At 47.8% G+C, this 13051-nt stretch overlaps 1 protein-coding gene across 2 annotated transcripts in view; it reads left to right on the top strand.

The window, feature by feature from the left end:
- Larp1 (La ribonucleoprotein 1, translational regulator) overlaps window positions 1–12345 on the top strand; it is a 70024-nt gene extending 57679 nt beyond the window's left edge. For both annotated transcript variants that reach the window (XM_070022655.1, XM_070022656.1), the window contains exons 16-19: window positions 2135–2279; window positions 5905–6014; window positions 6191–6318; window positions 8614–12345. In XM_070022655.1, coding sequence (XP_069878756.1) covers window positions 2135–2279; window positions 5905–6014; window positions 6191–6318; window positions 8614–8829 — 599 coding nt within the window. In that variant the 3' untranslated portion in view covers window positions 8830–12345. The remainder of the gene's footprint in view (window positions 1–2134; window positions 2280–5904; window positions 6015–6190; window positions 6319–8613) is intronic.
- Window positions 12346–13051: the final 706 nt, after the last annotated feature.

Raw genomic sequence — 13051 nt, forward strand, 5'->3', positions numbered from 1 at the left:
GGACTTTACTCCTCAGGCTAGCTTTGAACCATGATCCTCAGATCTCAACCTCCTAAGTAGCTAGGATTCCAGACATGAGCCACTGGCGCCTGGCTAACTTTTTTTTTGTGGGGGGGAGGTGGGGGGTCTGGTCATGGGGCCTGAACTCTGGGCTTGAGCACTGTCCCTCAGCTCTTCAGCTCAAGGCTAGCACTCTACCACTTGAGCCACAGCACCACTTCTGGCTTTTTTTTCTTTTTGCTTATGTGGTGCTGAGGAATTGAACCCAGGGCCTCATGCATGCAAGGCAAGCGCTCTACCACTGAGCCACCTTCCCAGCCCTCCTGCTAACTTTTGAGTTATGTTAATATAGTTAATACAAGTAAAGCGCACAGTGTAATTTGCTAGAATTTTAAAATTATTGGCTCATACTTTGCCTTATGCTGCTTACTCATGGTACCAGATAAAAAATGGATGGAAGCCGGGCACCGGTGGCTCACAGCTGTCAGCTTAGCTACTCAGGAGGCTGAGATCTGAGGATCACAGTTCAAAGCCAGCTGGGGCAGGAAAGTCCCTAAGACTCTTATCTCCATTAAACCATTAGAAAACCAGAAGTGGCACTGTAGCTCAAGTGGTCTAGAGCACTTGCCTTGAGCTGAAGAGCTGAGGGACAGCACCCAGGCCCAGAGTTCAAGCCCCACAACTGACAACAAAAAAAAAGGATGAAATTGGTAGACATTATATTGGGCCAGACAAGTCAAGCTTAGAAAACCAGGTATAGGGCTGGGAAGGTGGCTTAGTGGTAGAACGCTTGCCTTGCATGCATGAGGTCCTAGGTTTGATTCCTCAGCACCACATAAGCAGGAAAAAAAAAAAACGGAAGTGGCTCAAGTGGTAGAGCACTAGCCTTGAGCTGAAGAGCTGAGGGGCAGTGCCCAGGCCCAGAGTTCAGGCCCCACGACCGGACCAAAAAAAGAAAAGAAAACCAGATATATTTTTGCTCGTGTATGGAAGCTAGACCTGAAAAAACATGCCTATCTGTGGACATTGATGTACATACATACATATATGCATATGTATACCTGTGTATGTAATTTTGTATATGTAGATAAACATGAAAGAAGATGAAATACTTTGTAACTTATATTAGACATCAAAAACCTCAGAGTTGTTGGTGAATAGGTGGTGGGGGAGAAACGGGCTCTTTTGGGAGTTGAGTACTAGCAGAAGAGTTAGGCTAACAAGGAGGGTGAATGTGGTCTAAGTATATTGCATGTATGAAAGTAGAACAGTGAAACCTGTTGACCTTGTTTTTAGGGAGTAGGAAGACTGGTAGAGGGGGTGAAATTGATTGGAATAACCAAGTAAAAATGAATAGAAAAGAAAAGGGGCCAGGTGCTGGTGGCTTATGCCTGGAATCCTAGCTACTCAGGAGGCTGAGATCATGGTTCAAAGCCAGCCTGGGTAGGAAAGTCTGTGATACCCTTATCTCCAATTAACTACCAAAAGCTGGGTGCTGCTGCTGGCTCATGCCTGTAATCCTAGCTACTCAAGATGCTGAGATCTGAGGATTGTGTTTTGAAACCAGCCAGGGTAGGAAAGCCTGTGAGATTCTTATCTCCAATAACCACCAGAAAATCAGAAGTAGAGCTATGGCTCAAATTGGTGGAGTACTAGCCTTGAGTGAAGAAGCTCAGACAATACCTAGGTCCTGAGTTCAAGCCCAACAACCAACAAAGAAAGGGAGGGGTACCATTGAGATGTCCAGTTAGACTAGTTCAGAAACTGAAGCCACCTGCTTCTAGCAAGGCATAGGGCCTAATGCAAAGGAGTTCCTGCTAAGTAAATACTTTTCTTTTCTTTTTTGTTGGTCATGGGGCTTGAACTCTGGGCCTGAGTGCTGTCCCTCAGCTCTTCAGCTCAAGGCTAGCACTCTATTACTTGAGCTACTGCGCCATTTCCGGTTTTCTCGTGGTTTATTGGAGATAAAGAGTTTCATGGACTTTCTTCTGTGATCCTGAGCCTCCTGAGTAGCTAGAATTACAGGCGTGAGCCACTGGTGCCCAACAGGAAACCTGTTCTTAAGTCCCAGAATCCTTCGTCCCAAGAGCAAGGGCAGCCTGCCTGAGTCATGTCTGCCCTCCTTCCCCACCAGAACGAAAGCGCTTGGGCATTGGCCAGTCTCAGGAGATGAACACACTCTTCCGCTTCTGGTCCTTCTTCCTCCGAGATCACTTCAACAAAAAGATGTACGAGGAGTTCAAACAGCTGGCTCTGGAGGATGCCAAAGAAGGCTACAGGTGAGCACAATTCAGGTGGATGTCCAACTGGCTTTCTACAACTAGAGTTGGGAATGCATTCATATCTTACTTAAAATGAACAGTACTTTCACATGGTTCAAACTTCAGAACTGAAAAGGTGATGTGATGAAGTCTGCCTCCTAGCTGCATTTAGCAGCTGGTCGTTATTTCCAAAATATGCTTTGTGCCTTGTTCACAAGCGATTTGTCTATGCCATCTCTTACATCACTGTCTTTCATCTTTACACCAGAAGTGGTATACATCGTGGTCAGTATTCTTTTGCACTTGGCCTTTTTTTCTTAATCCTTTAGTTTAGAGATCCATCCACATCTGCACATAACTTTCCTTTTTCTGTGCTTGCATGCATGCGTGCGTGCATGTATGTGTGTATGCGTATGCACACACTGGTCCTAGGGCTTGAATTCAGGGCCTGGCATTTGTCCCAGAGCGTTTGCATAAATAAAATGCTTCCTTTTCCATATATTAGATATACTGGCATTTATTTAAATCATCTCCTGCTGATACTTAGGTTTATTGTATTTTGCTTAGTAAAAAACTTTTTTAAAGCTCCTTTTTTTTCCCCTTCTACTCCAAATTTTAAAGTAAAATACATTTCCTCCTGTAAGACATTTGGATGTTTGGTGTCTTGAGGCAGCAAATGTGGTTTTGTTGTTGTTGTTGTTGTTGTTTTTGTTTTTTGGGGGGGGGGTCCAGTCGTGAGGCCTGAACTCTGGGCCTGGGCGCTGTCCCTCAGCTCTTCAGCTCAAGGCTAGCGCTCTACCACTTGAGCCACAGTGCCACTTCCAGCTTTTTCTTTTTGCTTATGTGGTGCTGAGGAATTGAACCCAGGGCCTCAGGCATGCAAGGCAAGTGCTCTACCACTGAGCCACCTTCCCAGCCCAGAGGCAGCAAATGTTAATGTGCTGCCATCAAGATCATCCTGTGAATATCCTCTGTATCTCAATTTATCCTTTGTAAGAATGAGCATTTTAAACCAGGCACCTGTAGCTCACACCTGTAATCCTAGCTACTTAGGAGATCTGAGGATCAAAGTTCAAAGCCAGCATGGGCAGGAAATTCCACAAGACTCTTACCTCCAGTTAATCACAGAAAAAGCTGGAAGTGGTGCTATGGCTTGAGGCAGTGCTAAGGGACCCACCTGCCCAGGTCCATCCAGAGTTCAAGCCCCAGGAGTGTCCCACCACCACCACCACAAAAAAAAAAAAAAAGAGCATACTTTTAGAATACTTCTGTTACTGTTTTTTGATTTTGTTTTTGTTTTTGTTTTTTGGGGTCCAGTCGTGGGGCCTGAACTCTGGGCCTAGGCACTGTCCCTCAGCTCTTCAGCTCAAGGCTAGCGCTCTACCACTTGAGCCACAGCGTCACTTCCGGCTTTTTTTCTTTTTGGTTATGTGGTGCTGAGGAATTGAACCCAGGGCCTCATGCATGCAAGGCAAGCGCTCTACCACTGAGCCACCTTCCCAGCCCGTGTTACTGTTTTTTGAGTCGGGATCTTGATCTGTAGCCCAGGCTAGCCTCAAACTTGAGACCCTGATACCTCAGCCTCCCAAGTTCTAGGATTACAGGCCTGCACTCCCAATCTAACTTGTAATTTCTTTTTTTTTTTTTTTTTTCTTTCTTTTTGGCCAGTTATGAGGCCTGAATTCTGGGCCTGGGCACTGTCCCTCACTCTTCAGCTCAAGGCTAGTGCTCTACCACTCAAGCCATAGCGCCATTTCTGGCTTTTTCTGCTTATGTGGTGCTGAAGAATTGAACCCAGGGCCTCATGCATGCAAGGCAAGCACTCTACCACTGAGCCACCTTCCCAGCCCTGTAATTTCTTTCTTCCTCATAACAGTTCTTAAATTATTTTTGTAGAAAGCTTAAAGAGGGCTGGGACGGTGACTCAGCAGTAGAGTGCTTGCCTTACATGCATGTGGCCCTGGGTTAGATTCCTCAGCACCACATAAATAGAAAAAGCCAGAAGTGGTGCTGTGGCTCAAGCGGTAGAGCGCTCGCCTTGAGCTGAAGAGCTCAGGGACAGCACCAGGCCTAGAGTGAAAGCACCACAACCAACAAAAAAAATCAAAGCTTAAATACAGATTCAAAAGATCACTGAAAAATCCCACTCCCCAAAATAACCAGTATTAATATTTTAAACATTTTTCCTTTGTAGACTTTGCATATTTGTATAGATGGAAAACCTCAATGACTTCTTTGAGGTTTTGAACCTCAGCCTTCAGATCTCAGCCTCTTGAGTAGCTGGGAGTATAGGTGTGAGCCACCAGCGTCCAGCTTATGAACAGCTTTATACTTCCATAAAATATAAATATGTATTTCTTGGTCCTTTTCTTTGCATATGTTCCCAGAAATGAAATTTGTAAGTCAAAGGACAAACCTGGGCTGGGAAGGTGGCTCAGTGATAGAGCGTTTGCCTTGCATGCATGAGGCCCTGGGTTCAATTCCTCAGCACCAGATATAAGCAGGGGGAAAAAAGCCGGAAGTGGCGCTGAGGCTCAAGTGGTAGAGCGCTAGCCTTGAGCTGAAGAGCTGAGGGACAGCGCCCAGGCCCAGAGTTCAGGCCCCACAACCAGACCCAAAAAAAAAAAGAAAGGACGAACCTAATTGATATGCTTAAATGGTTTTTGTCAAAAGTTTTTCTGTAAAGAAATAGACTTTGTGGGTGCTAGGGTATCTGTCACAGCTATTCAGTTCTGCTCTTTTAGAGCAGAAAGCAATTAAAGGCACTGTGTAAAGAAATGGGAATGAAAAGGGAAGTGAAAGGCTAGACAGTTTCCTGACCCATGTCAAGCCATGAACTTTTTTTTTTTTATAAAGTTTTTTTTGGGGCGGGGGGGGCTGTCTCTGGTCGTGGGGCCTGAACTCTGGGCCTGGGCACTGTCCCTCAGCTCTTCAGCTCAAGGCTTGCGCTCTACCACTGAGCCACCTTCCCAGCCCCAAGCCATGGGCTTTGGGTTTTGGTTTTTGCTTTGTTTTGTTTTTTGCCAGTGCTGGGACTTGAACTCAAGGCCTGGGTACTGTCCCTGAGCTTCTTTTGCTCAAGGCTAGCACTCTATCACTTGAGCCACGGCACCACTTCTGGCTTTTTCTGTTTATGTGATACTGAGGAATCAGTACCACATAAAGGCATACTAGGCAAACAAACACTTTACCACTAAGCCACATTCCCAAGCCCTAGGTTACATCTTGATAATGTCATCCCACCATTATTTCTGGCTCTTAGTATTCAAATTGTTGGCTTTCTTAAAAGTGTATTTGCCTTTTTTTTTTTTTTCTTTTTTGCCAATCCTAGGGCTTGAACTCAGGGTCTGGGCACTACCTTTGAGCCTCTACCAGTTGAGCCACAGCACCACTTCTGGCCTTTTCTGAATAGTTTATTGGAGATAGGAGTATCATAGACTTTCCTGTTTGGGCTAGCTTTGAACCACATCCTCAGATCTCAGCCTCCTGAGTAGCTAGGATTACAGGCGTGAGCCAGCAGTGCCTGGCCAAGTTTTTTCAACAAAGGAATAACGAGTTTCCTAGTTCATTTCCCATGCAGGCACATTGCCATTTTATAGATGCAGAAACTGCCTGAGTTCACTGACCTTGTGTCCTCCCACAGATATGGTTTGGAGTGCCTTTTTCGATACTACAGTTATGGCCTAGAAAAAAAGTTTCGGTTGGACATATTCAAGGACTTTCAGGAGGAAACCGTGAAGGACTATGAAGCTGGTAAGAGTTGGATCTGTGTAAGCCCTGATTATCCGGACCTTCTAGCTACTTGATCCACCTGTCACCTGTGTCTTTCTGTGTGTCACCCTATACCTCCCTCTCCTCTGAGCCTACTTATCCTCATCTCAGGAGCCTAACTTTTGTCTGCCTATCTTCTTTCTTTTTTTTTATCATAGGCCAGCTCTATGGACTGGAGAAGTTCTGGGCTTTCCTAAAATATTCCAAAGCCAAAAATTTGGACATTGACCCCAAACTGCAAGAATACCTCGGCAAATTCAGACGGCTAGAAGACTTCCGAGTGGATGTAAGTGAAAGTCTCTCATGGGCTGGGAACGTGGCTTAGTGGTAGAGTGCTTGCCTAGCATGCCTGAAACCCTGGGTTTGATTCCTCAGTACCACATAAGCAGAAAAGGCTGAAAGTGGCACTGTGGTTCAAAGGGTAGCCCCGAGCAAAGAAGCTCAGGGACAGTGCCCAAGCCCTGAGTTCAAGCCCCAAGACTGGCAAGAAAAAAAGAAAATCTCTCTTTTCACTCTTAGTGATCCTGTAAAGAAAAAAATGTTCTATACTTAGCCAATAACTCACACCTGCAATTCTAGCTACTCAAGAGTCCAAGAGACAACAGGCACTGGCAGTTCATGCCTATAATCCTAGCTGCTTATGAAGCTGTGATCTCACTGAGGATTGTAGTTCAAAATCAGAGCCAGGCCAGGGAGGAAATTCCGTGAGACTATTAGCCACCAAAAAGCTAGAAATGGAGCAGTAACTTGAGTGGTATAGCACTTGAGCAAAAAAGCACTTAGGCTCTGAGTTCAAGTACCAGGACAGGCAGAAAAAAAAAAGTCCAAAAGGCTGTCTCCAGTTTCAAAGGCCCAAATTCATTTCCCTGTTCCCCTCCAAAACAAAGTCTATTCCAGGAATCAGGATGCTTAAGTTCTAGTCCTAGCTATGCCATTGGCTCAGGAACCCTCTCCCGGGTCTTCTCCTCTTCCACTTTGGGTTTTCTTAGGGTCCTCGTCTGAAAAGTGGAAGGCGAAGATGGGCAGTGAGTCTAAATTAAGAGTTGTGTGGCTGCCCCAGTGTCCCTTCTCATTGTACACAATTAAGTCATCAAAGGCTCTTTTCCTTACATTCCCAGTCCTTGCTGCCATGTCCAGGTACACAACTATAAGTTTATATTAGGATTATTATGATGATGAATGTGTTTGTTCTGGAAAAGGTCCATTCCAGCTAACTAGAAGCTTGTAAACTAGTGTCCCATTCTTTTGAACAGTGCTCCAACAGTGACATCCAGTGGTGAGTCTGAATTATTGCTACTAGATATTAAGGAAGCAAAAACACTGATCTGCACCAGGTGCTTCAGGGACAAATAAACACCATTGAGCATTTATTATGTCCCAGACACTGTGCTAGGCACTTTATATTAACCTCGTTGACCTTTAGGTAGTCCAGATAGATAAAACTGAAGAGATACGGCTGGGAAGGTGGCTCAGTGGTAGAGCACTTGCCTTGCATGCTCGAGGCCCTGGGTTCGATTCCTCAGCACCACATAAGAAAAAAGCCGGAAGTGGTGGCGCTGTGGCTCAAGTGGTAGAGCGCTAGCCTTGAGCTGAAGAGTTGAGGGACAGCGCTCAGGCCCAGAGTTCAGGCCCCACGACCGGACCCAAAAAAAAAAACAAAAAAAAAAAAACTGAAGAGATAAGGGAAACACTTCTCAGATTTCCCCTTGTAGAGATGAGTCTGTTTTGGGGAGAGAGGGTGTACAAAGGCAAAGAACAAGGGCTCAGCTATGGTACCCAGAAAAGGAATGAAGATACTCAGCACCTCTGGTGATTGTGGAGCCAGACTGGATCATGGTCTGGTTCTTGGTTCAGTGGCCTGTTTTAGTGTGTGTATGGGGGGGTGGGAGGAGACGACAGGTGATTCCCCAAGAACATCCGGTGTTGGGTGCTGGTGGCTTATAACACCTATACTCCCAGCTATTTAGGTCTGAGGATCGTAGTTCAAAGCCAGCCAGGCAGGAAAGTCCATGAGACTCATCTCCAATTAACCACCAGAAAGCCAGAAGTGGAGCTGTGGCTCAAAGTGGTAGAGCACTAGTCTTGAGCAAAAGCTCAGGGACAGCACCCAGTCCCTGAGATCAAGCCCCATGACTGGGGAAATAAAAAAATTTTTAAAAACCACCAAAAACAAAAAATCTGGCCCTTCTGAGCTGAGAGCTCGGCATACTGCATGCCAGGTTTCACACATTTCCTAACCAAAAGATGTATTCTCAAAAGGAGAGTTGAAATGTGAATGGATAAAAGCCTGGTCTTGTGAGGGAGGTGGATCTAAATTTTATCTTTGCCAATTACTTCTCTGTCTGTTTCCTCGCCTAGAAAATCGCATAATTATATCCACATCAAAGGGGTGGTATGACGGCTGTGAGAGAATAAATACACGTAAAATAGTATAATGTTGGCATAGAAAAAGATGCTTAGTAGTTGGAAATTGGTTTTTAAGGCCAAAACTATTGATGATCTACATTGAGAGGTAGAAACTAGGTCTGTAGACAGCCCTGGAGGGGGCTTTGGTCACGTGCGACTCTCTCCTCTGTTGCAGCCTCCTATGGGTGAAGAGGGCAACCACAAGCGACACCCCGTGGTAGCAGGTGGCGGCGGTGGCGGCGGTGAGAGCAGGAAGCGGTGCCCCTCCCAGTCTTCCAGCAGGCCTGCATCTATGATCAGCCAATCCCTTCTACCACCTACTGGCCAGCCTGTCCGGGAAGATGCCAAATGGACAAGCCAGCACTCGGACACTCAGACTTTGGGAAAGTGAAAAGCCCCTAGCCCTGGGGTTTGGGGGGAGACGGGGTGGGGTGGGCGAAGGTCCGTGGGGGTGCCCAGTCCCAGGAGAGGGGACAGAGAAGGGACAGGCCTGGAGTTATTTGGATGGGCCTTTATGCTGAGTAGCGGTGTATCCACCATTCTGGCTCTTAGAGGTACCCCTGGGCAGGAGCCTCCACACACCCCTTCATTCCCTCCTCTCTCCATGACCTTTCCATCTGAGCTTCTTCTAAGGGGGGAGGGAAAGGGGGGAGATTTTTTATATATATATACATATATATATATATCAAGTTTTAAATTATTGATAGTTTGTCTGGATTACCAAAATCACTTTTCAGCCCTGCCCATGGCTGAGAGGCCGCAACCCTGGTCCCCACTCACAGCTTCCTCTTGCTCCCCCTCAAGCCAACTATGCAGCCCACCAGAAGGCCCATGGGGCCTCGTCACCCAGTACTGTCCCACGGAAGGCTCTGACAGTGCCCTGCGCCCCGGAAGCACCGGCCCCACGATCATCAGGGGCTTGCCATCATGCTGTCCTCTCCCTCCTGTCCCCACTCTACGCCCTTCTGCCACCTTCTGGGGAAGAAGGAAACCAAAGGATCTAAAAGTGGGGGCTGGGAAGGCCTCAGCCTCCCCCCCTCCCCCCTCCCCCTGCTCCCTTTACTCCCCAGCCCAGAGAGACGCTGCTCATACCAGAAAAGACTATTGAAAGATGATTTATTTTATTTTTCTCTGACCTTTTCCATTTTTGAGAAAAATGGGGAAAAAAAAAAATCGACCATTTAAAAAAAAAAAAGAAAAAAAAAACACAAAAAAGTCAGAAAACAGCCCCCCCACCTAATCCATAGAAAGTGATGTCTTGCCCCCTCTCCTTGGAATTTGTTTTTGTTTTGTTTTCGTTCTTGGAAATAATATTTTTTTAAACGTTGCCTTATTGTGGAGCGGGAATCTGAAATAAAACCCAAATGCCTGCTTTCCTCGGTGGAGTCGACCCCGAAGAGCTCCCACCTTCTCTGGATGTGCCTGGGCTTGGACTGGCTAGAATCTTTCTCTGGACTGAGTTGCATGTACAGCGCCTCCCCCCCGGAGGCAAGAGAGTTGGGGTGGTTCGTAGCCGAGCCATCTCCCCCTCCCCCTCCCCCGCCGTTGCATCGTTGGAAGCTGACGTCCCCTGTCTGTACACTGCTGCCACTGTCGAGTCCTCGCGCTGCTTGCTGTCGCCTCGCTCCAGGCCTGTCCTGCCGTGACCCTCTTCATCTTACCCTGGGAACCCCCCCCCCCCCCCCCCCCCCACGGCCAAGTTCACTTCAAACTGTCGGAAAGAAAGAGTTGGCCTGGATCTGGAACACACTTGAGCGTAACCCCCCTCTCCCCCCCCCCCCAGCCCGAAGGGGGCAGGTGGGTGAACCCTGCAGCCATGGCTTGGATCTGTTTCTCAACATTGTCCCCCCCCCCCCCCCCCGAAAGATCGGAGACCTCAAGGAAGCCTTGTCTCATTCAAAGTGGAGAGAGAGAGGTGCCATTCTCCTCCCAGGGCCTTCCCATGTTGCATCTCGCCCTGCCTCCCTCTGCGAGCCATCTCTGCCCACCCTCTAAAAGCCCATGTGGGAGTGAGACCACGGCCTGGGAAGAAAGGCCGAGGAGGAGCTGGGGAGACCCTGCCCATCGGCGAAGCCCCATGGCAGGAAGGTATATGTGGACATAGAGTATACCTGCCTTCTCTTCTCCAGTCACTGACTGCCTCTGCCAGGCTGCAAATGACAATGGAATGGCTGGAGTCCGCTTGTCATCAGAAGCCAGGAAGGGTGATCAAGGACTGACCCACACCGCTGGGGTGGTTGTGTCAAGTTACAGGCCTGACTTTGGTGCTCCACCTACGTGGGACCTGGGCACCAGTGAAACGCCGGTGTTCTTGTTGCTTGGTTACCTGGAACCTCTGTGGCCCGCCTCGTCACCAGGTTCCTCTGTTGGCCCACAGGTTGGGAGTGGGAGAAAGGAGACAGTGTCCCAGGCTGCCAAGGGCTTCCCCCCTGTTAGGGAGTCCTTCATTGCGTAACCTGTGCCCTTCCCATGTTCACTATGGGAGTGCGTGCAGTCAGGCTCTGCTGGGACCTGAAGCCTTTCCCTGACTGGTCTGGTGCCTGCCCTATGCCGTACCAGACACTGGACTCCTGAACCCCAGTTTCCTCCCTTTGGTTTTCCCTTTCTTTCCTTTGGCCAATCAGCCCCAGTCTATATCCAGCACCACTGAAACCTCAGGTTCGGCCTTTGTGTGGATCTGGGTCAAGGGTCAAGGTGAGGGGGAAGGCTCTTCCCCCATGCCCAGCCTGCCATCCTCTCCCTGAGCCTTTCAGATGCCCCTGGCGGAGGAGGCCCGCAGCTGTGGGCAGGTGGGGATTTCATCTCAACATAGGCTGAGGAGAGGGGGTGGGGAGCTTTTCTTTTTCCTTTTTTTTTTTTCTTTTTTCTTCCCCCTCCCCCCCACTTTTTTTTTTTTTTTTTTTGTAACATGTTAGGAGTTAATGTTGCAAAGAGTAGTTTACATCTTCACTTTCTGAAGACACTTGAATTTAGGACCGATGTATCTGTGACAAGCATGCCCGGCGTGGCAGGGCCTTGAGGCCGGCCACTTCCCATTCACCATCTTCCCACAGGGATCGAAGAACTGAGACCCAAGGCAACACCCTGCCCAGACCCCCCTCTATTCATCCCCTACTTCTCCAGAGTGGGTCCTTACAGAACGACCTTTGGACAGCCAACAGAAGGTCCATGTGCCTCGGCCCTGGCAAGGGGCAGATTTCTGCAATGCCCTCCTGCACCTGGGAGCAAATGCACTACTAGAAGAGAAGGCTGTGTCCCACCCTGCTCCAGCCCAGGCCCCTAGGGCTCTGGTGGAGGTGCTGAGCCCCATGTCGAAGTTGTTCAACGTTTTTCGTTTTGTTCCATTGTAGCTCTTTTTTTTCCCCTCCCTTTTCTGATGACTGATTTCCCAAAAAAAAAGAAAGCAAGCTGCTCAGAAAGGCCCTGGAAGTGGGGAAGGAGGGTGAGAGGTTGCCAAAAGTCTGGGTAGAGTTAGTCTGGATCATCTGGGACTCTTGAATAGGAACCCCAAAGTACTTGTGTGGAAAGGTCCCTGATTTCTCCCTCAGACCCCCATCCTCTCCTCCTCTGGCCATGTTGATGGTGGAGAAGATAAGAACTTTCAGCCCATTTCTCACTGGAGAGGAAAACTCATCTGGCTTTGCAGAGAAAGGTTCCCCCTTACGCTCATAGTACATTATCTACCATGTGCTTTAGGATATCACATTTAAAAGGACAAAAAAAAAATGTAAAATACTTGAATGAGCTTGTATTATAACATTAATATTATTGAGAGTATCTGCTTCCCAGGCTGAAGTGATTTCATTCATTATTCTAGTCCTGCTTTAGTCCTTTGTAATTTGTGGTAATTATGCTTTTCTTTTTAATACAAAAAAAATGTATAAAAATAAAAACTTGAAAAGGCAAACGTACTGTTTGGTCTCCCGTCCGGGGCGCTGCAGTTGGCTGAAAGAGAGGAGCACTTTGGGGATCCCTGATGCTAGGAGTGAGCTGCCTGGGCTAGGTGCTCCTTAAAGCAGCTAGTGTATCCACTTGGGTTTTGTTTTTTGTACCTTTCCTGGGGCTTGAACTCAGTACCTCCCATTGTCATTTGGCCTCCCTCTCCCTTCCCTCCCTCCAAGTCCTAGGGCTTGAACTCTGGGCCTGGGCACTGTTCTTGAGCTTCTTTTGCTCAAGTCTAGCACTCTATCATCTGAGCCACAGAGCCAATTCCATTTTTTTCTCTGTATGGTACTGAGGAATCAAACCCAGGCCTTCATGCATGCTAGGCAAGCACTCTACCACTAAGCCACATTCCCAGGTGCCCTCCCTCCCCCCCCTTTTTTTTTTATGTCAGATGTGAGGCTTGAGATTTGGGCTGGGTGCCATCCTTGAGCTTTTTTGCTCAAGGCTAGCATCTACTGCTGAGCCTCAGCAACACTTCCTGTTTTCTGGTGGATAATTGAAGAACCTCACAGACTATACTGTCTGGGCTGGCTTTGAACCACAGTCAAGTTCTTAGCCTCCTGAGTAGTTAGGATTCTAATTGGGAGCCACCAGCACCCAGCTTTCACTTCGCTTTTTTCACTTACAGGTGGTTGGCACTCTACCGCTTGAGCCATGCCTCCATTTCC

The sequence above is a fragment of the Dipodomys merriami genome, unplaced genomic scaffold (assembly GCF_024711535.1).
Source record: "Dipodomys merriami isolate MVZ:Mamm:240054 unplaced genomic scaffold, mDipMer1.0.p SCAF_151, whole genome shotgun sequence".
Lineage (NCBI taxonomy): Eukaryota > Metazoa > Chordata > Mammalia > Rodentia > Heteromyidae > Dipodomys > Dipodomys merriami.